The 27737-nt window shown below is 47.9% G+C and overlaps 1 protein-coding gene across 6 annotated transcripts in view; it reads right to left on the reverse strand.

Moving 5' to 3' along the window:
- The window catches only part of LOC143371105 (glutamate receptor ionotropic, kainate 2), a 115195-nt gene that overhangs the window by 4920 nt on the left and 82538 nt on the right, over positions 1 to 27737 (reverse strand). For 2 of the 6 annotated variants that reach the window (XM_076815971.1, XM_076815972.1), the window contains exons 7-17: positions 26219 to 26383; positions 24803 to 24955; positions 18590 to 18793; positions 18200 to 18403; positions 15029 to 15133; positions 14316 to 14573; positions 9612 to 9809; positions 8372 to 8597; positions 7099 to 7263; positions 3662 to 3762; positions 2815 to 3022 (exon numbers count right to left, since the gene is read on the reverse strand). In XM_076815971.1, coding sequence (XP_076672086.1) covers positions 2815 to 3022; positions 3662 to 3762; positions 7099 to 7263; positions 8372 to 8597; positions 9612 to 9809; positions 14316 to 14573; positions 15029 to 15133; positions 18200 to 18403; positions 18590 to 18793; positions 24803 to 24955; positions 26219 to 26383 — 1987 coding nt within the window. Of the gene's footprint in view, positions 1 to 2812; positions 3023 to 3661; positions 3763 to 7098; positions 7264 to 8371; positions 8598 to 9611; positions 9810 to 14315; positions 14574 to 15028; positions 15134 to 18199; positions 18404 to 18589; positions 18794 to 24802; positions 24956 to 26218; positions 26384 to 27737 lie in introns of all 6 variants that reach the window. The other 4 variants (XM_076815975.1, XM_076815974.1, XM_076815977.1 and 1 more) reach the window with 2 other exon arrangements.

Consider the following 27737-nt stretch of genomic DNA (forward strand, 5'->3'; position numbering starts at 1 on the left):
ATCTGTGCGCGCACACCTGCGCGTTTTTCTTCTATTCGCGCGAGGATCTACGGGTATATTCGCGGCTTTTTTTTTCGCTCGGGATTTAGGAAATCCGGTATATCGATTTACGTCCGTCCAGCTGCGCCACTTGACAAAAAAGGAAACTTATTTGCGATGAAAATATGTCCGTATACGCGCGAGGGGATTGAATTTCGATAAAGTATCGAAAAATGCTTGGGAAAACGAAAGAGGCTTTCCGGGAGTCGCGATGTGTAATCGGATCTATTATTTGTAGAGAAAAAAGAATATATGTATCGAGATGAAGGGGGTGTAACGGTGTACAACCGTTTGGCATTGGGGCCATGGCAACAAAAGGGTTGGTAAACAGGTTTTACAGTGGTGAATACGTTCCTCCCGTTTCTTCCCCTTTGGTTTTCAATAAACTAGGCGCGACGATCGGAGATTCGGGTATAGTTTTGCGAGTGGACTTGCCGATAAAACTGGATTCGGTTACGAAATCTGGCTCGGTAGAAGAGTAATTTAACTTTCACCGGCTAAAGTGAGAGCTACTCGCTTGGCTCCGGATGGGAGGATACAGAGGGATGAAGGGAGGCTCGCGTTACCGCCTCTCTCCACGGGAATTCGAGTCCGCGTTGCTTTATATTTTCGAAGCTACAAAATTCGCGGAATTCCGTGGCTCTGTTTTGGTGGATGTAATCAAGGCAGGTTAGCCGCGCTGCGAGTTAAAAAATGAATGTACCTACATTATTAGATTGAAGCGGTACGTAATAACGAAAAACTTCATTTCCCAGGTAAGGATTCCGCGAAATCGTCGATTCATGTATCACGATGGAGTTTAATTAGAGTTGGGCTTAATTAAATATCGCCGTATTCGGGAATTCCTCGTCTCGTTCACGAAGTAATTAGAAAAGCGAAACGATGGATATTTTTCTATTAAACGGTAACGGCATTGTTAAGACGAGATGGGTATCAAAATTTCCATTTAATTTTCTCTATCCAAGAGATGATATTGCGCGGCGATTGAATATGGATGAGGATCTGGCTCAGAAAGGGTATCGAAGCGAGCCGATCCTTTTCTTTCACAATCCTGACCATGCAGCTAGGAATTTTCCAGGATCTGGAGGATCGCTATAGGGGAACACGGCACGGAAATGTGACGCAGCCTGGAAGAATCACTTCCGCCACAATCAGAAGCACCATTCACGCGAGTTTCGACGATAGGCGAGTCGTTTCGGGTCGACAGCGCTTGCTTTTCCAGCCTTGTTTAACGAACACTCTATTCTCTCGCTACGTAACCGACAGAGCCGATATTTGCGGGGGGTGTAACGACAAGTAGCCACCCCTACGACCCGATAGAATCAAATGTTATGGGTTACTTTACGCCGCGATATCGTGTCGGAGTCGTAAGAGAATATCGAAAGTAGAAGTCCTTTTCGGTTGGCCTGTCCCTTGGAGGACCCTATATGCGCGAAATGTACTCCAACAGGCTTATTTCAGAGCTGCAAGGCTAGGGAATTATGTAAAGAGCATGAAAACTTGATCTGAATCTGAGAAATGAGAAGTTTGCCGATATATTTTTATTGGAACTTGCTCGACTAAGTTCGCGCTCTAAAGTACGCCCGTTTGCTTTTTATTTCGAGCTTAGAAAGACTGTGTATATTTTTCTGAGTCCTGGTGCTAGTTTAGGTGGGCTCCTTCGAGTACGATCGATCCCAACGAGGCCAGCAATGAACACCACCCGAGGTGTCCGTCACGGCGACGACGAATTTGCTGCGACGTCGTGGGAGGAATCGTATTACGATTGTTCAACAACAATTCGAGGCATGCAATCGAATACGTCCGTGTATAATATACTGACTGCTGTGTCTGCGTGTTTGTGTCGGGTACTGCGAATGTAAGCGTGTGTGACTGCACTCTGCGCCAATCGTGATTAAACGCACAGAGCGGTCGATTCGCTAGTAGCAAGATACTGGACCGTGCCAAAATGCAGGACACACATACGTATACGTGTTCGTTTCTTTGTACAATACGAACAGAAAGTAAAAAAAAAAAAGGAAAGTTTTTATCAACGTGTAACGTAGCAACAGCGTCCAATCTAGTTAGGAACGAAATGGTATCAGAGACACACGAAGAGACTGAGATACAAAGTACAAATAAAGACAGTGAAGAGATAATTTTTGCGCGCAAGGCATCTCCAATTTGCGATACTCCCTTTCCTCTCGTCATTCGACGGTGGTTCCTATTCTCTTCCCTTCCGTACTCGCGTTTCGGTGCTGATGAAGGAAACGCGCAGATTGTTGTTGGGCTGCGTGGAGCCTGTGCCTCGATCACGATAATTGAACGTTCCAACATTAACGCTGCTACATCGACTTCGTAGAGAGGCCGTTCGCAAAGAGTAACTTCCGCGAATTCACTCGAACATTAACTTTCTAGAGATTCCATTAACGTGAAGTCGGCACAGCTCCGCGACCAACGATGGCTTTTCTTGCAGGACCTTGCTTGATTCATTTTCTATCTTCAAGATAATAAAGATAGGATCCATCGAGTCTACCGACTAAGAGTCAGGCTGCAGCGCGAGACAAAGGAAGAAGAAAGAGTTTGCCGTTCGCGAAAGTGCTCGCGATTCCAAAAGTGGGAATTTCCATAGTGCTCTCGAGGGTGTGTTCAGACGTAGTTGGCCCAAGATAGCAGGGCAATCGCGGTACCGCCACTGTCTCCCGAAGTAAGAAAGAAGCCGCGCGCACCCGTAGGTCCCAGAAGAGGCGCCATCGAGAGTGGTCGCGAGCCCGTCGTGAGGGACAGGACTTACACCATTTAACCGCGGTATCTCGATGCTCGGTATGTAGGTAGTCTCCTCGTGGCCAGTAGAACAATACCGCCTTCTCCTTCTGCTGGCTCGCGGGCTGCAACGGCCGCAGGGCACCGCGGCGTCGGAATTGCGCGCTTTTGCCGCTGGCCTTTGTCGCGAGCCACAGCGAACCGCGAACCGCAATTCCGAGGCCATCTCGGCGCATAAGGACTGCCGAACACCGCGCACAGCCGATCCAAGTGTGTGGCGTTTCGCATCGTCCCATCGAGGCGTGGACGGAGACCAGGCACAGCAGGCACAACAATACCAATAAATGATACATACACAAGACGATCGCGGTACGAGCTCGATACCATGCGATACCCTCCAGCGTGCACGGCCATTTCGTTCGCGGGCATCGGCTGCACTCTCGTGCCATTAGTTTGAAGATGATATTATTAACAAGTGGGGTAGGGCTGCATTTAATTGCAGTATGTAGTAGGAATGGCCAGTGCGCGGTCCGGCAAGTGGAAGGAAGGCGTGCGTGGTCAGACTGTGCCGAGGTCTGGTCAGACAAGTAGTATAGGTCAACGATTAGTCGGGAAAACGGAATCGGGCAGAGATGGAGCGTTTTCCAACTTTGCTCTTCTGTCTGAGAAAAGTGGTAATTAAATTTTGTTTGAAACTGTTAATAAATTCGGAAATTGGATTCTGAAAGTGTTGCCGGAAGAAATATTGATAAAAAGATGCGAACGAGCCCGCGGGAGAAACGGCCCCTCACGCTACGGAGGAGAAAGAGTACACTCATGCAGCACGTGACACGCGAAGCACGAAATTGTACGGAATTATCTCGGTGCTTCGCCCGCTTACCCTCTCCGATTGGGTGTTCTTCTTGGAGTTCCAACAGAACTCGAGGATCGCCACCAGGATCGCTAGCGCCAGGCCGCAGAGCAGCACGACAAAGACACCACCTGCAACGAGAAAACCGGAAGCTCATTATTTTACAGCCCCAGGCTGTCTCCGTTTTCTTTTCTGATGTCGCGCCGCTCCGGAGTTAATGTAGCTGCCACCAAGGACTGTTCCCTGAATCTGTCCTTCCACCGTCTAACCCTTTCCCCGCCCCTGTCCTCTCTTCTCCGTCCGTCTGTTTGTCCATTTATATCTATCCATCCGTCTAGCTTCTCGCCTATACTCTTCCGTCGCCGTTTACGCTTGTTTGCGTCTATCCGCCTCGGAGCCTTTCCCTACCCCGTCCGGAGTCTGTCGTTTCGTTCTCCTCCAGCTGGAAAGTTCGCCCCGAAGAAGAGGATTGACGGGCGTCGAGGAAAGAAACTTCTCTACCGCGAGATAGATCGCGCAAAATCAGCGCGAAGAGCTCGCGATGCTCGGAGGAAGTCACTCGATCAAAGGCCTCGAGGATTCATCGGCCTTCAATTAAACGGGGGGATGAGGCAACAGGGAAGTTTTTCGATTATTACGAGTTCGCTCGTGGCTTGAAACGGGATAGACGAGAATAATTGCTCGCGAAGAAGTGAATCGAAGGCCAGCCCCAGTTCTCCATCTTCCTAATAGTATCGCGCCGATGATAATTTCATCGAATCGCCGGCGAGCTTCCTTTCCCCAAAGGCTCTCGATATTCGCGCAGCCGAAACCTGCAGCTTGGGTCCGCCCCAGTTCTCATTTCCCCGCTCGCGAAACGTGATCAGCGAAGTTCGGCATCGTTTGTAGGCTCGACGCTTCGCTAAAACTTTTTCCGAGCTCCGTATACGCCTCGAGCTCTACCCCCCTTACACGTCTGCTTACCTTTCAGTAGAGCTAACTTCGTGTTTGCTTCGGCCCCGAATAGCGGATTTTTTCGTTCCGCTTTGTCGAGTGCAGTTCAACTGGTGTATACACTGAAATGTTGCTGTTTGACTTAGCTACCGCTACTGGCATTGCATCAAAGAGTAGCTCTACACGAAAACATGTTTTCTATTATCCCCTACTGACTTATTCGCGAGAAATTACTCCGTCCGAGTTTCCCGCGACGGCAATATTCACCTCAAGACTTAAGACCTTGTATATACATCTTTCCCTACTGCCTGCATCAGCATTCGTGGATATTTTCCTTCATCCGTCACGAAGAATACCTCTGGCTATCCCCAGAAGATTCCCCAGCTCCGAGGGGGTAGCTAGCTCGCCAGAAATGGCACCGAGACCATGACAAACGTCACAGACCGTCCGGTGCACGGAAACGGCGGCGTTTTAAAATAATTCTACCCAATGCCGATGGTGTAACTTCATCTGTATGCTAAACGGAACGCGTGCTCCGGCCAGGATCCTTCGCAAGGGCCAGGTGAGGCGCGGAACAGGGCTCATTGCACCGGCCGGATTTGCATAACTGCGCTGACGTCGTGATTTAAGCGACGTCCAAGGCGTGTCTCCGGAAGGAACAAAGTTTCTCGCATGGACGCCGGTCTATTTCACCCCTAGTCCACGCTAATTCCGCGGCAAGGCGAGGAAGAACGTCGCGCGGCGTGCAACTACCGCGCGCCTATGGGGACGATTCGCGTTTCACGGCGGGAAAGTTCTGACTTTGTTTCTGTGCCGCGACATCCTTGAGTTTCGGCTTGAAAGACAACTTCCGCGAGATGCTGTCGCGGGTACCACGGTTTCCACGCGGCAACAGAGGAGCCCGAAGCAAAACGACACCCCCAATTTGACGCGACAGCGTGCTCTTTCCCCGAATTCAAGACGGCCATCCGTTTGGCATCGAGTCAACGCGGTAAGTATCCTCGCTGCCCTTTAAATCTCCCTGTCCGCGAAAGAAACAAGGGACCAGAAGTGTTCGAATCGAACGGAAACGCAAGAAAGTTGGGGCGAAATTTGTGGAGCCTTTCGGGGCACGAAATTGCAGGGAGTGTTCGATTTATTCCGACTTGCCGGGGAGAAGCGTCGAGTGGGAGCACGTTCCTTTCTCCCTCCTCGCAAATAATCGACACGTCGACGGTGAAAAGGCGATTAGCGAGCCGAACTGAAATTTCACGAGCCACCCGAGGGCCGTTCGTCCTTCTTCCTGTCTCGGCCGAGTACATTCGCGCTGCCGGCAAAGTGGGCACTTACCTAAGTTACAGGCTAGCCAGTGGGATGGAGGGCGAGAAAAAAAAAGGGAGAAAGAATTGCCAGGGATTCTCCGCGCGGAGAAAGAGGAACCGGGGGATACAAGTCGCAGGGTGGGGGAAGACAGAAAGGGAGAACTTGTTGTGACTTCCATAAAATCCGGGCCGAGTCCCGAAGACTCGGAAGAAAAATTTCTCGAGGACTTTCCGCGAGATTTCTCTGCGCCTGAAAGCTTCCCCGTTTCTCTTTCACACCATTCCCGACCCTTCTCTTTGCAACGAACGCTTATTGAGTGAGATGTTAGGGTAATGAACTATATTCGTGCGCACAGTTTCGGGTTCCTTTACAAGTACGTAAGGGTATCGTGATAATTTAATGAATTTCCATTAATCTCGTTCGAACCTTTCACCCTTGGAGGGGACGGTTTGTTGCGCAACCCTGTAACAAAGTGAAATTCATCTGTGGTTGATTATGTAACTCGACACTGCTCCAAAGCTCCCAAATGGATTTCGTTACACGTTGCACGGGATTTCATTGCCTACGTTCCACGAGCGTATTCGGTATCCACGCTGAATTCATTATACTACGAAAATTCTAGGGTAGCTTAATTATGAGGGGTCAGATAAAAGATACTCAATCACCTTGATAGACGTTTTCAATTAAATCCACGTTATCCTAATTATTGCTTTAATTACGATCAAATGCCGTTATGACATCATAAGCATCTCTGTGCTCGCGAGAATTACCTGATACACTCAGCTTTGCTCACCAAAAATTCCAGCTAAATATCACGCTTGGATCTCATTATTTCCAGATTGTTCAATAAACACTTTGTTCCTGGGGGCAGGATAAAATATTATGTTTCCAGCGTCAGCCGTTAAAATTCCAAGCCGGCTTGACTATGCGCTACACTAATGAATTTTCCCGACCAGCCCGCAGTATCTCTCACGATTACGTGCTCTCACCAGCTCCTGAATTAGAGAAAGAAAAAAAAAACGTGGAAGGAACCTCTGGGCTGTTCCTCAAGCGAAACCGCTGATAAGTTCGAATAAAAAATTCAACCCTTCGCGCGAGTAGCGGCTCTAAGCGACGTCGGATAAAGTTACCCCTTTTCCTCGCCGGCGGTAAATTCGCCCCAGCGTTTCGTTTCCGCCCCTTAACCTGCCGTTGACCCAACCCTGTGGAGAAATTTAATTTCGCGAGCTCACCGATATTTTCGACTCCGAGAGCGTTGGCTTTGCTCTCCTTGCTCTTCTCGTCCCTGTTGCACACGTCACCGGTGTTCTTCCACCATTTATCATACAGGATCTGTATCACTCCCTTCTCCTGCAGCTCGAGAATCGCCAGAGATATTTTGTCCCTCCAGGGCGAGCCTGCATATAAAACGGCTTCGTTAGGCTGGTCGGTCAAGGATCTCCCGTGATTTCGCTTTGATACGGGGCCGAGATTGCTCGCCCCCTCGTTCCCTTTTCGCGGCAACAAAGAAACGGGAAAGATAGACCGTTGAGAGAAAAAAAAACGAGGACTCGGTCTTTCGAATCTTTCCCTAAGGGCTGTAAGCGTCTCAGTGAGTGCCGCGTTTCCTTCGAGAAAGTCGGCGAGGAGCTCCCGTGAATTCTTAACGCGCCTAAACGTAATTGTAGCACACTGCCAGCGATTCGTTATTAAGCTGGAGCAAGACGACGCTGACAAAAATGATCAAAAATGTGGAAAACTTGCCCCAATTAAGGAAACTGTCGGGTCTTTGCGAGCAGGAGGACGTTACACACGACACTTCGCGCTTTTTCCATCGCGAAAGCGAAGTTGCACGGATCTGAAGCATCCCGCGGTGTGTTTCAAGTCGTTAATTAAGGCGTCCCTACCTCGCCCCGCCGAGCGAACAGCTGAAGTTCGCCGAATTTATGTTAAAACCGCCGGCGTTTTACGCTTCTTTCCGTCCTGGGGGCGAGCGACACGCGCGGCACGAGTGCACGGGCCACAAATCTGGCTACTTTACGATGTTTTCCGCGAACAGTTGTTGAGCAGCTCAGTACCACATTGCAGAAACGTATTTCACCGTGCAACTTTCCAGGAAAATTGAAAACAAACGGTGTTTACACTTTTACTTTGCGCCGCACTTTTCTGTATAGAAACGACTCAACTCTGCGCGTTCAAATATACTTTTATTGGACTTGAAAGTGGACGTTAATAACAATAAACTGTTCTCCAAACAGCTTGGGATGATAAGTAAACGCGCGCAGGCACCGAACAGTAAACATTAGCAAGCGGTGGTCAGACGCAAACACTCGTCCTAACAGTTACGCATATGTATCTGTGCAGTTGGAAACTGTTTCAGTGTTTTTTTTTAATACCAGCTAGCGTGTATGGCCTTGCGAGCCAACTTTGAGCATTCAGTTAATTCCAATGCGATTAATTCGATGTACATCCATTATTCATCGCGGACCGTCAGTCAGCTCTCCATCGATTATTGTACAGTATTACCTTTTGGTGTGGCAATTCCGTAGCCTTTGCTGTCCAACAGACCGCCGATTTGCGTGAGATTGCAATCCCGTTGCACCGCATAATCGAGCATAGTAGATTCCATCAAGAAGGCATAATCACCCTCCAGCACCCTCTTCACCCCATCCTCGTAGCTCTTGACGAACACCGCCGGTGACTTGGACTCCATGAACCGCCACATCTTCTGGTAGATACCGATTTTCGAATCCTATTATTTCAACAGAGAACAAACCGACGGAATAATCGACCGATCAATCGAATATTGACCGCTGAATGATTCCTGGGAACCCTCTGTCCCTGGTAGAGGACAGCGAGATGTTTCGTCATCATTTCATAAGACTAATTCCTAGGGTGAGTAAATTCCTTCCTCGATATGCGCCTATTTTAGAGAATCTTCCGACGATCCTTTTTCCTTCTTCTAAATATAATCTAGTGACAATTCAATACTCGTTCCAAACATAATACTTGCGCTAAACACGAATCACGTGACAGACCAGCCTATATAACGTAATTAGCGGTAGGTGCGCTCGGCGAAATGGCGTTTCGAATTTAATAACGTTAAGAGTTCCCCAGCTAAAAGGCGGAAATTTAGCAACGCGCTCTCCGAATGCATCTCCTGATTTCCCGCCGTGCGTCACGCCAGAATTGCTGCCCGCGTCCCGCCGAATAATTAGTCAAATTAGTTCACCGAGCGATTACAACCGGTAAGTTTATGGTTTCAATATCCCCGGGGGATGAGTCGCGAGCCATTCCCGTCGCTCTCGCTAAAATGTTCGCTAAGACACTCGCGGCGAATATTTATGAAAAGCGCGGCAATTTGGCATAAACATTATCGCGCGGTTCATTCGAGGGAAAAATATCGCTAGGGAAGCGTCCCTACCGTCGGCGCTTTCAACGACCTGTGAAATATTAAACGTCGCGTTACAAGCGACGCGACGTCGCGTAATTGGCGGTGCTTTTCCGCCGTGGTTTGGGTAACGCGATTCATTCCTGGCGATCACAGATAAAGGATGCAAATTGCCAGGCAGCTTTCGTTCCATTTGATATTATCACCTCTCGTACTATGCAATTTTCGTTTCGAGTTGGTACTTGATTGTTGCTATTACTCTTGGAGGCTTGATACCCAGTACTATCGGGCCGTGTCTTATGTTTACGCGATAGGACTGCAGGTACAACTACCAGTACCATCCCCGCAGTCGCCACGTTAATTTCTAGTACTCACTCTGAAAAACGTCATCGTGCTTCCTCCCTCCAGGGTGCCGTAGGAGATCTCCGTTTGTTCCGCAAGGTCGGCAGCGTTCTCGATTGGCGTTATCATTCTCTCCACTGTCAAGAAGGCGGCCAGGTTGGCGGTATAAGAGGAGATGATGATCAACGTGAAGAACCACCAGATCCCGCCCACTATTCTGGTGCTAGTTGCCTGATAACGACGATCGATACTCTCCTTACTTACAAGAAGGCAAGCCTGCTGGCAATTCCTTTCTGCTGGCTCTACGAGGCTCTCTCCATTCCACCGGCATTGCAATCCTTTGGCGGTACCATTGTACACCGTGCATTCGAACGGCGCGGAAACGAAACAGGGAAAAACTAGACGTTCACTTTGATGAATTTTTATGACAGGCCGACGCGTTTGGATGACTTCAGCTCCTTTGACTTGCCGGAGCCCCGTAAACAGTTGGCACGGCGCTCGCCAGGCAATCTAACCCAAGTATTGCTTCAATTTCGCCCCCTCCCCCGCTCCACCCCGCACAGCCGGAAGCCCTTAAAGAGCCTCCAACGATCAATCGAAACCGCGCCGAGGGAGCGCCGATGCCGAGGAGATTTAAGACCTTGAGGCACTCGTCGACGCTACATTCCGTTCTATCATCGAAGGAATGCAATATGCGGTCTCATTTATGCCCGGGGAGGCCGCTAATGGCATACTTCGGGCCATTAACGGCGGCTCGTCGATCGCGGAAGCGATTACAGAGCGCAAGACAATTCCGCATAAGTCCATCCGTGCCTGTTCTCCGCCAGTCTCTTGGTCGCACAAAGGACGCCGCGCGAAACGCCAATCGAGTACCTCGCTGAGAAATTACGTTCGATCGTCCTCCAAATCGGACACGAGAGCTAAGAACGCGCTCCCTCGGTACAGGTGGCGCGAAATCGTGAGCAGAAGGCGCGGAAGACAGAGGTGGCCGGGTCGTTTTTAGAAAAATGTCGGAAATAGAATGGGAAGAGCTCGTTTCACTCCATCAACCGTGGCAGAGAAAGGAATTGCTTGCCTCCTGGACGGGGGCTGATATTTATTCATATCACCAGCAGTGTCACCGAGTATCCTCTGCGCGTAAGTCCTTGCTAGATCATTCATTCTTTCCGGCTCCGTCGCGTGCACTGCTGGCGATATGAGATAATGAAGTTTCGGGGTGAATTCTGCGCGCACGTGATACACAGGATTCCTACGCTGCAAGACATATAATTGCATATACATTCGTTCGTCCAAGATTTTAGCGGAGAGCTTTGGTATCTTCGCGAGCTCGTTGCTACGCGGAACCACGAGGCTCCGAGATCACGTAGACTTCTCGCGATTTTCGCAGAGTCGCAACGACAACCCCGCATGTACATACATGCCACCAGAGCCGGCTAGCACCATATGTTGTACAGGTGCTCCCTTGTCTCGTTGTAAACCAATTTAAGCTATATTGAACGTCGTCTCCAGCTACTTTGAATATTAAACTCGGGGAATGGAATTTGTCTGCGGCATGCATAGATCAGATAGTCGGGGCAGCCACTTAGTCAATGAAAAGTCAAGGCTTCGGATGCTGGAGTCACGAATTAGCAAATCAGTGATCAGAAGTATCGTTAGTTCTTTCTCATGTCGCGTCACATTAGCAACTTGGTAATTGCACGAGGAGAATAATTGTGTTCGCTGAGGCGAGTAGGTTGTGTGTAGCAGCCAGTTGGAAGGAACAGTAACTAGGAAACGAAGTACTCCGGCGGAGTACTTCGTTTTCACTTTAAACATCATAGAGCACTCAATTACACGAAGCACCTTGTCTGAAGGTAGTCGAAAGTGGACGTTCTTTGCTCACGCGATTATCCACGGGTTCTGTGCGCGTTCTCTTGCTTTGCGGTGTGAACATTATGTAACTCTCGATCGACAGAAAACAGTCTTCATGCATGAAACGTTAGGAACTACCAATATTCTTTATCGAATAACGAAGTGACGTAACGAAGGGAAATGAAAATTTGGGTATAGTTCTAATTGAAACGCGGTACAAGTTTGAATGACGTGGCGGAAGAAAAACGGTAGACGAACCGACGCAATGAAAATGCGGTTAACTAAATATAAGGTGCTTGGCTGCTATGTGCATGCAGGGGTGACATGCGTCCTCTCAATGCGTTAATTGTACCGTTTCTCTCGAGGATGTCTATCGCGTTAACTGGTGCAACGAAATTGGAAAGTTTCGCCAGCAAACTAAATTTTCCACTGGCTAACATACGAATTTTAACACGCATCATGCTATCGTCTTTGTCGTAGGAGTGCCACGATGTACTCATATGGTGCTTGAAACATTTCCTCCGTTCATACTTCGTCTTTTTCTTCATGAAACAAGGAAGCTTGTTGGATGTCGTCTCCCTGCCTTTTACAGTCACGATTTTCAATTTTCGATAAGGAGAAACATTATGCGGTAAAGATCAATAGTTGAAACTGGCGTCGCAGAGTGTCCAGAACTACGACAACCTCTTGTATCAGTAGATGTGACTTTTCTACCCTTTATTTCCACCACCTTACGCGTAGATCACAGACAAAGAGGGCAAGTTCCTGCACGTGACCCTCCAAATGATTAAAAGCAATTAAAGCTCGTTCCCTCGAACACGCAGAAGGAAACACCGAATGGCGGACGGAAAGAAGGACCAGCGCGAAAGCAACGGGAGGAAAAAACGGCGATGGGGGCAAAAGGGGCAAAGAGGAAGACTGTTGTCCCGGTAATTGTTTGGCGAATAGAACGAGCCAGGCTTTTCGTAGCCGGCCCGAGCCCGGTCTAAGCACGCAGTTAACGAGAATGCAGGTATATAGAGCTTTTCGAGTGCACAGAAATTCCGCAAGCTCGTTTTAAACAGCCCCCATTACGGCAGATAATATCGTTACAAGGTAGGTATAAGTTACTTTACAGTTTGGCGCTCGCCGTTGTTGACCAGCCCCTCCTTCCCTCCGCGATCCTGGCGTGACGTTTCATTCGACATTAAATCATGCAACCCCGGGCTGTTAATCGAGATTTATATCAATCACCGCGCCCTTTCAGCGAGCCTGATTTATGTGTACTCGGCGAACTGCGTGTCGGACACGAGATTCATCCTCGATAATCCTGCGGCTGTCCCGCGTGCAGGGGATTGTTTTTTATTAACTGGCCCGCCTGACTTTTAGGTGGTCGCGACCGAAAGCTCGAAATCATTGGGATCGATCGAATCGATGCTCACGACATATTGCCCCGCAATCCAACAAGCCTCCACGCGTGCGAAGTTACGCGCGATTGCCCTGTATTGCCGACTCTGTGGTGGCACGTTTACCTTGGGGTTGAGGTCGCTGCCCTGTTGCATAAGCGTGCCGACCGTAAACCAGAAGCTGTTGGCCAGGGTGAACTCGTTGACGGTTCTCGGCAGGGGGATGTCGTCGCTGTCGGGGTCCAAGGCGCTCACGTGACCACCCTGATTGCATCGTGGCCCCCGCCAAGTGGTGCGAAATTTCAAGGACAATTACACGAGATATTCTCCGATACCTTCTGTTCTGTGCTGCCCTCCAAGAGTCGTGAGGATTCAGTGTACTACGGGCTTGGAATTAAGGTACCAAGGTATCGAACATGATACTGTATTATTATGTTAGTAATTACCGCGAGCAACATTGTCGAGACCCAGCATGAGGTAAGGTTAAGTTTAGTTACGGGTAACTAAAGGGTAATTCCTCAGTTTCCCCACAACCCTTAGTTGGCGCGGAATCTTCGTATGGAAGCAATTACGAAGCACCGTACGCGCCACTCGACGGGAGCCTACCTGCAGAGGACATTTGCAGCTGGGGCATGGGGTGGGCTCCACCCACTCGTAAGGGGAGAACCTCGCCACTATCCAGATCGCCACGGAGACCATCACGTAAGCGCCCAGCATGGATAACCAGATCTCCACGGCCAGGGGATTCATGAACGAGAACAACCTTGACGGTATTCGCCCGGAAACCTGAAGCAATTATACGTATTTCCGCGTTACTGATCCCCCAAATATCTGCTACTTTCCGTCGAGCCCAGTTTACGGTCTAATCCACGGTACCCTCCCAGCCCGCGAATCGATTCTCGCATCGTTACGCTATCTCCGGGCGATCCTCCTTGCCTCCCCCGTATTGTTCATTCACCGTTTTCTCGCGCAAAATAATTCAGAAGCCAGCGGTATCACCGTGGCCCGCGTCGCTCTCCTGCCGTCTCTGAATGCCGCGCAAGACGATCTTTTATCCCCCTGAAATCACGGCTCCGCGCTATTCTTCGGCCCGTCAGACGCGGCACAATAGGGAGCCAGAACGCGGCGCGAGTTCAACCGTTATACCAGTTCCTTTATCCTTTAGTTTCTCCCTATTTTTTCCCCCTTGGTCGGGCCTGCGCCGAAAGCGGGGCGCGACTCGTCGCGATTTGGGTTAGAGGTGTAAACAGATCTGGGGCGGGTTTCGTTTCGCGCGGGCTGTTCCGAATATACGAAGTGGTTTGAACAACGGCGACTATAATCGGTGCTTCCAGACGTCACAGCTTCTGATTTCTCTTTCTCCCAGCACTGGGCCTCTCCATTTATCCATTTCAAAGATTCTTGGAGGAACGGTGGAGTTTACTAGCTTCTCGGCTGTAGCGAACGATCCGAGCGAGTGGACTTTTCATCCTGATGGCTCTGTATAGCCGGGTGAGTGTACCTTCGGGTTCAGCCCGCTGCCCTGCCTGAGGAACGTTCCAGTGATGAACCAGAAGCTGTTGCTGACGCTGAATTGGTTCTCGACGACGTCGCTCTCCGCGAGGCATGGGTGAGGGTTGTTCCACTCGTACGGGCTGAACCGGGCCATTACGAACAGGGTGAAGCTCACCAGCATGTACGCGGCCAGCACGTACAGCCAGATCTCCACGGCCAGTGGGTTCATGAAGGAGAACAACCGCGTTGGCTGGCTGGATGGCACCTAAATTACGTTACGCTACGATTTTAATTAAAACGGATCCCGTACCGCTCGCCTGCCATCGGCCGGGTACCTTCGCGTGAGCCGTTCTAACGCCGCTAGATCGGTTCCATCGAGAACCACGTACCATCCAACTTATCCCTCACCACTTCACCTTCTCAGTGTCCTATTGTCGCATACGGAGGTCTTCGATTGGACGAACCGAATGGATGAGTTTCTGTCAACTCGGAGAGAAACGTGGATCAGTTGAAGACTGAATCTGCGAGGAAGAATTGTTCAGGAGAGTCTGGTACGAGATTCCCGATGAATATACGAAAGTTTTCGTTATGGGCACGGGTTCCCTTGCGAAATCGTTGCGTTCTCCGGCTCCGTAGCAAGATCGTGGGGAAGAAATAGATCGTGCGTAGATCTTTAATGAATAATGAGAAAGAAGACCTCGAACGACAGCAACAACTTACCTTAAACAGAATGCCGATGCCGAGATTCATGAACGGTTTCGTGAAATCTATCACGCTCTCCCGAGCGTAGTTTATCGTCATAGACGCGACAGCTAAGTCTGCTCTCTGTGGGAAGAAAAAGGAGGTTTACAGTTGGCAATCTGAAGATATCAGCGTTGCGTGTTTATTTTGCTGAACGCAATTGGACGAAAATTTCGAATCCAACAGCCTTTCGCCGACAAGCTTTCCCGTGCTTGACTGTTTCTTCTATTATAATTGCAACAAGAAGTGTGACAGGGGCAACGGCGTTTGTCGTGTTATGAAAATCATTATCGAAACGGGCGGGCTGGTCGTCTAAGCGTTCACTGCGAGACTCGGGGAAAATGTTTGCCTTGCAAAATAGCGAATGCATTTTTTATAAGCGGACCTAGGGCGTAACGGTAGGTCACCCCAATGACGTCTCCCCTTCGGGACGATCCGCTTACGGTTTTGCCGGTTTCTGGGTTAAGGCAGCCCACCCTTTCACGGAGGACAGATTGCTTTGCATCTTTTATAAACCGCTGATCTTCGGAACACTGCTGGTATCTATGTCGACGTTACGGTTAGTCGCGCGAAACGCGAGCGAGCAGGAGGCCAGCTGTGTACTTTGCACCCCGAGTGCTCCGATGTGCCCTCTTTTCCCATGAAATTTCGTTTCTGCCCCTTGATTCGTCGAAGATTTTCGCATCTCCAGCATTCTGTATTAGGGTAAAGTAGCCGAATATGAGACCCCTTTCTTAAAAACATTACAACCCCCTGACTAAGAACAGTTTTATTAAAATTCGATACACGTTTTAAAAGTAGAATATGTATTCTTTAGCAACCTACTCAAAAGTACTGTAACAAAGATTCGGTTTCTTTATAATAAAATAAAAAAAAGTCATTCAAATAAGCAGATAAAAAAAATGGGTTCCTAATATGAGACACAGTTTGTTTTTTCCTGAAACTTAGTTTTTCTTTCTTTTTTCATAAAGTCGGCATGTGAAATCTATTTCTTCACTACTGCAGTCTTCGTGGGCCCACCAACGAAGTCTTCATGGACCCCTCATGCCCATCATAATTTTGATTACTAAGACAATTAACCATTGTTCATGTAGCACATCTGAAGAATAAAGACCTGTGCAAAACAAGCATTCTGTATCGTAATTTTCTTTCTTAATCACTTTCACCATTCTTAGTAAAGAAATAGTATCGCTATGATATTCAAGAGTTCTGTGGCGGAGATAAGCTGGGGTCTCGTATTAGGAGAGGTCGTCATATTCGGCTACATTACCCGAACGTCTACTTAGTTTCAAAGCAAAGAGATACGCGCTCTCTCCACTTTGTCCGTGTCTGCCGCGCGTATTTATTCATATAAATTGATAGCCTCGATTTATATTTTGCCTACATAAATAATACTGCAATATCATTGATTCACCCGCGAATGTGTATCAGCTGGGCTGCGAGAATATTTGCAGAAATTTTGCACTTCGTCCATTTTCATTCTCTCTACGTTGCATTCCAGTTGCGGCACGTTTGCGCACACTGTGTCCTCATTCCACTCAGAAGTGACGAGCTCCGGAAACGAGTCCTGACAAAGTGTGTTGGTTGTAACTTGGGAAATTATCACTTCATCTGTTTGCTCATGCTTCATAAATATATAGATGCTCCACTAATGGTGGTAGGATAGGACGAACTGCACGAGGGTGAAATAACGGAGAATATTTAATGAGACAAGGGGAAAAGTGTCGACTGGGCGAAACGTGGGGGATTTATTTTCGTATTCATTATTTTATCCACGCACACTCCTTTGCGATTTTCCGCGCCGCCCCACGGATGATATTACTTTCATCAATTTTTTCACCAACATCCCCTTTTCTGTTTCCCCGCTTCGCATTTATTTCACCGATGCCGTGGTTCCTTTATACATCTGTGTTTTCATTACTCCTCCTCTGATATTTGTTTACCCCGGTTTATTTATTCATTATGCAGGCGTATTAATTTCTCTGGCGGGTGCATCACGTTAGGGTGTTCTCACGTGGAAAATTCCAAATGCACCTGTTATGTTTGGTATCTGCATTCCGAATACAGTTACATTTCCGGGTGGAAACGTAGCGCGAACGGAGAATTACTCCGTCAGCGGGGGAAAGACAACATTTACCCTCCTTTGTCAGCGCGCGGGTACCGTTGGAATTGTGATGAAGATCCGAGGGACCCAACGAACTTCCTCCACTCGCAAAGTCTTGTCTCGTTCGATTTTCTAGACAATACGAACCGGTAATGATCACTTAACCTAGTCCTGATCGTAAAACTAATCTTGTCTCCCGAGGGAAGTACCACTCTTCTCTGCACAGTGTTTCTACCGAGCTCTGAGTCTAGGTAGATGACATAGAATGGCTAATAAGGGTATTTCAGCATTTTTCTTTGTTATTTCCAACTAAAACTTGAAAATAAATGCTTCTTCCAATTGACCATTACCAGAATGATCTTTAGCTTTCAATTTCCCTGCTTGCTTTTGAGATTGCAACAACTGCCCCTCAAAATTACTCGTAGAATCGCATGCATTTCATACCCTTTGCATTTCCTGCAATCGTTAACATAAATTCACGAAATCGTTCAAGGATCGAGTGACGCGGCTGAGGAAAGGGACGCTCATAAATTAGCCGTCACTGCCCCAACGCATCGTGGCCTGATTTAATAACGTGGGCGTGTTTTTACAATGCAGATGTCACCTGGCAACATCTGCGTGACGGGGTCTATGAATCAGAATATCCGATACGTTGTAACTCCGTTAGAAAACGTTAAATTAGATGCTCGTCGCAGACCAGGGCATGCATAATGAAATTCTGCCGGGGATGGATTTATTGCGACAGCCTCGTCGGGGGACTGCTTTGCATATAAAATTATCCACCCTCCTGTCCCTTCGGTGCCACTTATTCCCGAGTTTATTATTTACTCCGTCGGAAATATGCAATTTCCCTGCCCGACTTTGTAATCCAACGGTCTCTCGTCAATATACATTTGGTCTGCAGTCGACAATCCTATACGCAGCTGAATTGTGATATTTTAACTATCGAAAAGAACAATCGGCCTACGACAAGAACGCAATTTTCGATTGGCAGGAATGTCATGGAAGCTTTCCACGAAAGCAGATCACAACGATTGAAAGCATACCTTCTCCATGAGCTCCCGCACGATGCCGTTCCATTCCTTAGTCTCCGGATCGTAAACGCCGTACATGTGATCGGGCACCAATCTGATGGCGTATTGGAAGCCAACCTGGCCGGCGATCCACTTCAGCAGATCGATGCAGAACCCCTCGAACCTGGCGTTCCCCGTCAGATTCTTGTCTTCCTTCACCATGACGTACGGCTTCTCCTAGGAAAGGTAAAACCCCCATTCATGGACGACATGGTTTAATGAGCACAGAAATTCGGGGCATGAAACTTTACACGTGCCTCAATTTTGGCTCCACAAAACCGGCGAGTTATTATTCACACACTGAATGTTGCATAGCCAATGGTTCGCTATATAAATGTAACGTAGATTGAAATCGAGAATTACCTCTCTCGTCATGACGACCAAAGTGATATTGGTGGCTGATGTCTCGTAAAAAGCTCCCACGTCGGTCACGTTAACGCCAGACCCGGGTTTCCACTCACCGACCTTCACCAGCTCCTCCTTCTTCAGCTTGAGGAGGTCCAGCTTAAAGTTGTTCCGCTTCCCTTCATTGAATTCGATATGTCCGGTCAAGCCGTGTAAGCCTGCCTGCGAACAGAAGCGTACCTTCCGCTGAATTCGAAGTTGCCTGAAAAATAGTCGATCGTGACAGTAACCTCGGGAAATGTTAAAACACCGAGAAACGATGGAATCACGTAGTCGTCTCTGAACCGTGACACATGGGGCTTGCTTGCAATGACAAACGCGAGGTGATGCTTGACATCGTTTCTTTGATATGGCGCTAGAAACCACGAATTTAGCGATTTGAGGTAATTTATAGATTATGCGAAGCGGATCCAATTTTACTGAGTAGCTATTTAACTTTGTAACAGGTCCGATGCACCAAATTTCCTCGTCAATTTCAAAGCTGATTTCACTGCTGATTACGTGGGTAGGTGTTTATATACTCCTGAATTCAAGCCTTCATGATTCCTGAACCACTGCTCGAGCATTATAACAGATCGATAGGGATGGATGCATCCTGTTGTCCTCTTACTGCGCACAGAACTACGAACGCATTAGTCTTAGTCGCAGTAAATCATCAATGATATTGAAACGTGGTGGAGTACTTATTGGTATCTCGTATTTTGATGTTGTCGGCAGCGGTGACGTTCGCACGCGATCCTTTTGCACGTCCTATCGTATACAGTTCTTCTGTCGCGTATTGTTTAACATGAAAGTGCACTGTGACTGTGGTACACGGGTATCATTTGATCTATCAGAACCATATTTGAAATTTGACTCTGCTTTCTGTTTGTTGAAGCATGAGTGAAGAGTGAGTGACGGAAATGTATGAGATTCTTGTACACCGTGTAGATGCTCAGGGATAGATTTTTTCTGTAACGGCACTGGTCGATTATCGACCAGATGACCGCTTCGCAGGCCTGGTAAAGGGCTATAAAGCACGTCGAGAGGGGTACGTGGCGGGCGGCTAGGCCGCGACTTTGGGGAAACCTAAGCGCCCGTTCTCGGCTGCTTCTCCCGCGCGATTTTTCGGCAAGTCTAAAGGACCAAGCAGATGGCCAGTTCAAGCGTCCGTTTTTCGGCGCTTCGTGCGGATAAACGGATGACGCTATGGCACTTCCGAACGATCTCTCCAAGAGACAACAACAGTCAAACTCTCATTGTACAAGTTACACTTCGTAATATAGTTAGTTGTATTTAGTGTTCTTCTTCTGAGTCATTTATTTCGTTACCATTCCGCATGAACGTGAATCCATTCATTTATATCTGTACGTCAACGGTTCTGCAATTACGTATGAGCATTTACGTGCACAACACTGCTGGCAATGGAGAATCAAGCTGGTGCATCGCCACACAATGTAATACATCGTTCGAAAATGTCTTCCTATAAACGATAAATTGTACAAAATTGTGCCGCCCCCCCCCACACGAGCCAGGGTGTGTTCGGTTATTCCAGGAACACGAGCAAAGTTGTCTCTGAGCTCGCGTCCAATTCTCTGTTCCATCTGAAGTCGGAAAAGGGGAAACTTTATAATGGTTGGACGAAGTAAGTGATAGACTCTGGAATAATTCACAGGAAACCACCATTGCATCGCCTGGGAAGTTTTCACGACATCTCCTCCGTTAATGCATTCGAGTTGTTTCGGAGATTGTTGCGTCTTTGATTGCATCTGTGTCGCTTCTGTTTTAATTCCTTGGAAATTTTACTCGGCCCATATTGGTAAGAAACTCGCGAGGATGGAAAATGGAACGCTCGGAGGATGATTCATTAAATCTTTTACTCGAGATGTTTAATATTTGCCCCAAGCAAGCACTGCACGATGGTGAACTCACGTCGTTATAAGTAATTATACATCGTTAAACGTTAAACATTATTTGTCGTATGGTTACGGAGACAATCGACCTTTCCCTTCACAAAGTTTCAGCAATGCACGAACTACACCTGCAGGACGCAAGTTATTTCCGTGTGTCCGCAAGTACTGTGTACTCCCTGTCCATTTATCGAGGAAACTGTTTAATACACGTGGCATATTTGTGTCGCAGTTCATTGATCGATAATAGGTGCTTCATAGTGAAATGTCTCTCGTTTTGTAATCCTGCCGATACATCATGCGTCGTGTCTGCAGCTCTGGTCCTTGTCGCGCATTTACGTAGCGCTTTTCAGAACACAGATGCCAGGGAAACATAATGTACTCTCCATAGATCGTTGGACGTGGGACTCCCGATAGCGTCCCAGAGTTCCGGAACACATCGGGGCATTTCGAGTCCTACGGTTCTGGGGACAGAATCTTTAGCAACTTTAAAATGCAACTTTAGGCGAGGGTGGCCGTAAGAATGGAGGGAGTAAATTCTCGTCCCGTTTTCCAACCAGAAAGGTCGTAATATCCAATTTCATAATACAATTGCTTGTACGATATAAATGCAATCAATAGGCGTCCACCGAGGTTTGCAGCATTTGTTTATAGGGTAACCCTAAGTTTCTAATCCAATTCAGCCTCGACATCAGTGATTCAAGTCACCAGCCCGAATTCCAGTCTTCTAACCGGAAGTTCGCGAGTTACGAGCAAGTAGAACCGCCCGGAAAGTTTGACTGTCACTGTAATATTCAGTTAATAATGCTGTCTACGGACCTTGTGCACGAGCAGAACGTGCGTCCGAGCTCGTCGCGAGTTCGGGGACGTGCCGAGGGGGGCGGGAATATAGAATTCTCGGAAAAGGAGGCGAAGAAGGTGACGGGGTAGCGGGCAGGTCGAATTTCCCCCGAAAGAGGCGGGAAATGGAAAAATAGGCATTCAGAGAACATGGTCAAGCGAATATATCGACAAGCGAGGTAATCTGTCACGGAGCATTCAAGAAAGAATCTCTAAAGATTGTAGGGGTATCTAAAAAGAATTACTTTCAATTGTGCAAGGATTTGCCAAGCAAAAAGGGTGCATAGGACTGTAGTTACTCACGGAACGTAGCCAAAAATATCTTCCCTTTTATTCCAGATTTCTCCGCAGCATACTACGTAACGTTTACGCTTTACTGCCAGGAATACAGTTCGACGAAAAGTAAGAATGCCAACAGCCAGAAGAAGAATAGTGGAAGCCGTGGGTGGGCTATCCGCGCAACAAAATTCAGATAGGAAAGGGACGAATGGAAATGTATGTAGGAATTGTGAGATCAGGAACCCCCATAGAATAAAAGGGAGCCCGGACGAAGACACCAGGGAGAGTCGGCGTAGCCGTGGTGGCAAACGCGACTGAGCTGCACGCGGGCGGCTCGGGTTCGATCCCCGACGCCCTGTGACTCTCTTTTTCCGTGGTTCCCGAACACGTAGCAATTAATTACTACATCTATTCCTACAGTATGTATATGATAGCCCTGAGAAGCGGAAAAGCGGTGAAACTACGAAGGGAAGACGGACAGGAGCCGTGGCGGACGGGGACGGTCCATTCTCCGTGGCTATTTTCTAAATACTCTGGTTCAATTATTCATGTATCAACTGTCCTGAGCCTCTCCGGTGTTTTATGTTCGTGTTCGCGACTGATCGCTGGATGCCTACCGATCTGACTGCTTCCAGGTAAAATACCCGTGGCTGCTTTCAGGGATATTCACGATTTTCTTCCTCTATAACCCTCAGGCACGCCGGCGCACCCTCTTCCCCCTTTCCGCAACAAGGAAATCCTCCGCCTTTCTGCGTTATCTTTCGAAGTAACGCAGCATTTGCATTAACCGCTTATTTTCTGTTGGATCTCCATGCGATGCTGAAGAATAGATCAAACGTTGATTGCGCGTAATCTCGAGGTCTGGAAACGTTGACTCCTTCAGTTCGCCTTGCTTGAAATTGGAAATTTTTGCACGGATGTTATGAAAGGCTAGTTGCGGGTCGAGAAAGAGGGAGCTGTATCCTGTCAAGCTCCTTCTCAAGAAATCAAGCGCTGATGACGCAGGCAACTGTGGCAATAATCGTCAAGTTTTAAAAGACAACTCGTCCGGAACGTTCGATCAATGTGGAAGATATAAAACGGAAGTAACGTCCAAGTGCTCGATGCCTACGTATATCCACTGTGTGTTTGGACGTCCGCTGACAGATGCGATTATTTTTTCCACGCTGGAAAACGTGCTCGTGACGCTCGTATCGATCAAATCCCAGTTGAGGGGCAGTTCTATCTGTCTGGGAAAGCGGTAAACATCACGTTCACTCGGCAATCTGGTAAACAAGAGACGGATACGGGCTCTTAACTTCCTTGGTTGATGCACCAGCTTCTTCGTGCCGTGCACCGAGTGCAAGTAGCAGGCGATATTTATTCGCCGATTGCGCTCCGCGCTTTTTGCGCAACGCCCCGAACCGAGCTTCCCTACAGAAGTGCCGCGGAGTTTCAGGCTTCTTCACCGTCTCGCTGTTTTTTTCCCACGAAACCACGATCTTATATCTGTTTCTTGTTTATGCAGTAGAACGCAATTAAGAAGATTGGGACTGTTAAAGAAACGAGGCGACTGGGATCGAGTCTGCTTCCAGTTCTGGTTGAGGGACGCAAGAAGATCGTAAATCATTCCAGGGTAATCTACTTCGGTCGAAAAATACCCCGCGATGAATAATTCGGCTTGAAGTGGCGGTTTAATCTTCTTCTTGGGTGGCTCCACCACTAATAACTGAATCGTAAAATCAGCTTTTCGAGTGCAACGACGCACGAGAGGATTGCGCGAGATTTGGACTTGCGATTTGGCTCGAATTTCGATTATCATTATCGTGTAGTACCTACGTGCAATGAAGTACGAAATGCCACGGGTTACACCGTTCAGAGTTTTCAGAGAATTTAGTGGAATTTACTCATTTCTTCTCCTTAATTGAAGAATTTACGGCATGCACTCTGTTTCATTGCTATTGCTTTGACAGTCGAATCACTGCGATCGGGAAATAGCGAAAATTGCCAATAACAGGGTCCGTGCGGAACGTGCCTGGACGCATCGTCGCTTTTCCGGGCGGAAGAGAATTATATTTCGAGTTTGTTTCGACGGCGAACGAATTGTTTTCGGATACGTGCGACGAGCGTTGGATGAAAGCTCGCAGAAATCGATTGGACGTTTGCGACAACGATTTCTGTAGATTTGTAGAAGAATTTAGGTAAGTCCCTCGGGTCTTGGGCTTGTTTCACAGGTGGTTATACCCAGAAGCTTGGCCCAGCGCGGGAACTGGCGATACCGGGGCACCCGAGTTAATTCACCAGTCCTGAGGCTGGTTAATGAATGTGTGACAATTTTTCTGTCAGATCCGATTCGATGCAACGTTTAAAGTATCCTTGTCTAACAATCGATACGCAGAAATTGCGAGGCAGTTGATTAATGGATGCTGAACAAGAGTCCTGGCAGATAAAAGAGCAAGTATAATGAAGGAATAAAAGTAGCAACGGATCGATAGTCAGTTTCAAGCGCCATTTGCATCGCGACTCGATTTATGCTTTTAACTTCCGTTTTACTGCGATGATCGAAGGAGAGGGCAAAAGGAAATCAGCACTCTCAGGCTGGTCCGTCGCTTTTCAATCTGTTAATTGAAGCAAAATTGAAAACGTCGTTCGACCAAGAAGGATCGCTCGCGGAGAAGCGAATTGAAAGTTTCGCGGAAGGCAAATAATTCGGAAAAGTATCGGGGCCGCGGGTGTTTTCTTTTAATTACCCGCGGAAAGTTCCAGGAATAAAAGTTTCCCCTGCATCTTTTCATCGGGCTTCTTGCGCGCATCTTTTTCAAAGTCAACTCGCGGTCGCGCAAGTATTACCCTAGCATCTCGTTCTGAAAGCCTCGCAGGCACTTAATTTTTATTATCTCGCGGCGAAAGGCTTTCAGTCGATTTTATTCTGCCTTCGAGAAATTGCTCTGACGATTCCGAATGCGCAGAGGATTGAACGATGGAAAATCTTCGCCACAGATGCCCATTTTCTATATTCTCCACATCCCTTATATTTTTTCGATATTTTCAGACATTTAGTGATTCATATTTTCGTTAATATCTCTTCCAGCCCGGGCTCTTCTTCGATGTGCACTTTCAATGCACCGCGTGCTCCCGTTTAAGAGGCTCCTGTTCATAATGAGAAGTTATAGAACGTACGTACGGCGTTAATGTAGTTGTAGAGGGAGAGACCGTCATCCCAGGGCTCCTCCTTTTCGCAGGACAAATTAGCAGGTCTTAGGTCGTGGCTACGATCCAGGGCTGCCAAACCGTGTGCAAAAACCTGCACGCTGTCATACACCAGAGCTGGTTCTGCCTGAAACATACCGTTGCATTCGTGTGACAAACGATTTAGACAGGGCCTCTGGTACAATGCTGCACGGATTGTCACTAATTCCCAGAAGTCAGAAAGATCGCAAATCGCCACGGAATTTCAATCAACTCGCACGAGATCTTTTTCTGGAAATCTTCAACTTCCGGTAACATCAACATCTTCGCTTTTTTTCTCTCGAAATATTCAAAATTTAACAGAATTACACATATCGTAATTCAATTACGAATGCCATCGATGCTTTCCATTCGCTTTACCAACTATTTGAATGGGAAAGAAGTCTTTTACAGTACATTAACTTTGACATAGTATAACATGTCTGCGCCTAGCTCCAGAGGTCGCTGTTTGCACAGAAAAGAACGGGAGGGTGTATTAGTTAAAATTGTCTTTGTTTCACGTCGATACAACAGTCCGCTCTTGAGATATCGTCGTCCAAAGAGAACTTTAACTTTTAACATTTTACTATGTCCGTCTTGCACGCACAGTTGGACCTCTCTCTCTCTCTCTCTCTCTCTCTCTCTCTCTCTCGCGCTCTTTCTCTTTCTCTCCCTTGTCCCACTGACCTACATTTAACGTCGCGCCAGTGACCTAGACAAGGCTGCTAAGTCAGCGGTTTTTTACGATTAGTAAACACAGCGTTTGCATTTCCTGGTGGGAATGTAGGTCAGTGGGCCAGTTTTAGGCCATCCACATGCATTTAGAACGCTCTACGTTCGAGCCCTATATCTGAGCAACCATTAAGCATATCGATATGAAAGAAAGTTCATTTTCCATGCTTTTCGCCTTTCATTAAAAAATCCCCGCTTTTCCACACGCATTCTTCACTCAAAGTAAACGTTACACTGGCACTCCTTGAAGATACTTTAACGAATCCTAATCAATTCAGCTGGTAACGAGATTCTCCGGCATTGAAAATATATTCGAGAGATACTACGATCTCGATTACATCCAGAATTATGCTACATTCTATGCAACCTGGGAGCGCCGATTCGAAGTTCAGCTGGGCCACAGGGTTTCAAGATCACACGCGGTTTCCGTGGAGCGGATCTGGGAAAGTGCATCGAGCGCGGATCGTTTTCGCGACTGGAAACTCCGCGCAATCGTTCATGGAAGCACAGTGAAAACCCTTTTCCGTTGCGACAAGCGGGTGGGAAGGAGTGGAAGGAGCAGGGTCGTTTCACGTCGCCCGATAACCTCGACTTCCGGTGCCTGGACATACCTAAGAAGTTACTCGAACTTCCCACCAACCTGTATAACCCCGGTTTTGTTGAGGATCGCGTGGCCAATCGGCTGGAAGCGCTCCATCTGCCGGAGAACTTCGGCCACCTTTGGCTCCTCGAGGTCCACCAGACGGAACGCAGTCATGTTCACGCTGTTGTACTTGAAGTCCTCGAGATCGAACGTCTCGATGTCCTGGAAGCAGAATTTCCCGCCCAATGTATCGCGCGTGAAGCAGGGCTGAATAAAAATCCCGCGCAGCCACCGACCAATTCACGTCTGACGAAATCCACACCGTTCCATTTGCCGGGCGAATGAAAATTCTGTTTTGCGCGATTTTTCACGCGTTAACATTCCATTTGATGGCACGGCATTGTGCTCCAGGTATCGAACCGACACTCAATTCAGTACCGATAGCCTGTTACTCCATCGGAGCGTATCGTTACCAGAATATTGTCCTACGATATTCGCACGGCTTAAATTCGCGTAAAGTACACTCTGTCGAAGGGCTGCTATTCAGCCTACTGTATTATTCGGTATTTTAACTGAGTTTTGGTAAAAATCGTGAAAATCGATGGCACATTGCGTGAAATAGAGGGTGGTTCAGTCTGCGCGGGATGTTTCAGCGAAATCCTGTCAATTTCCCAGGAAAAATGTTCTGCGAACTATTGCGCCGATATCAGTACGGATATTCTCCTGTTAAAAAATTCGCGATCTACTAGTGTCCGAACACGGACCGGAAAGAAGGCCCTTTAATTTAAAGAACTCGGTAGATTCGCTGCCACCGACGCAATTTCCGTTTGACCGAGGTGGCCCACCCCTTTTCCAACCCTCCGAATGACACCCCGGGTTCCTAGAGTCGAGTCAGATATGATTTAGAATTATTGCAGGGTGATGCATCGCCTGGGCGGGATCGTTAAGCTAAATAATGTGAATTTCAGCGGGGTCGTCGACCCGTTGCACTGCGTCGCGAAGTCAGGGCGACAGATAAAGCTGACTTCCGCTTCGGAGGAGCTATCCCCTGCCTCGCCACATCAACCCCCACTCGCCCCTGCGCTCTCTTCCACGGCCTTTTCCTCTCTCGGTGTTATTTCCCACTCGAATCGCGGTATCGTCGGGGCGAACCTGGCAGGAAGTCGCATCCTGTTCCGGAAGAAGTGATTTATTCGCGGCCTGGAGGTTATGTTTATGTAGCATGCGATCAAATCGTCTATGAGACTTGGACGAATGCGAGGAGGATGCACGAGGCTGAATTTTCTTCGGAACGCAATGGACTGCATCTTACTTCTCAGAAAGTTTCTTTCCCTCGAGGGAATCTGGATAGGAATTGTCTATGTAGTAGTTCAGCCAGTCTCAGGCATTATCGTTGTACAAGGTTCGAAGGCTCTAGGAGAGTGGTGTCGAGGTTTCAGAGAGCATTGAATAGCTTATCATGCCTCAAATTTTTCACCAGAGGTATCGTACTCTGAGAATACTGCAGCATATTAACAATTGAGGATCAAAGGGTGCATCCTGCAACCCAGCCAGGTCGATCGTGAATTCGCGAATT

The sequence above is a fragment of the Andrena cerasifolii genome, chromosome 7, assembly GCF_050908995.1.
Source record: "Andrena cerasifolii isolate SP2316 chromosome 7, iyAndCera1_principal, whole genome shotgun sequence".
In the NCBI taxonomy this organism is placed as follows: Eukaryota; Metazoa; Arthropoda; class Insecta; order Hymenoptera; family Andrenidae; genus Andrena; species Andrena cerasifolii.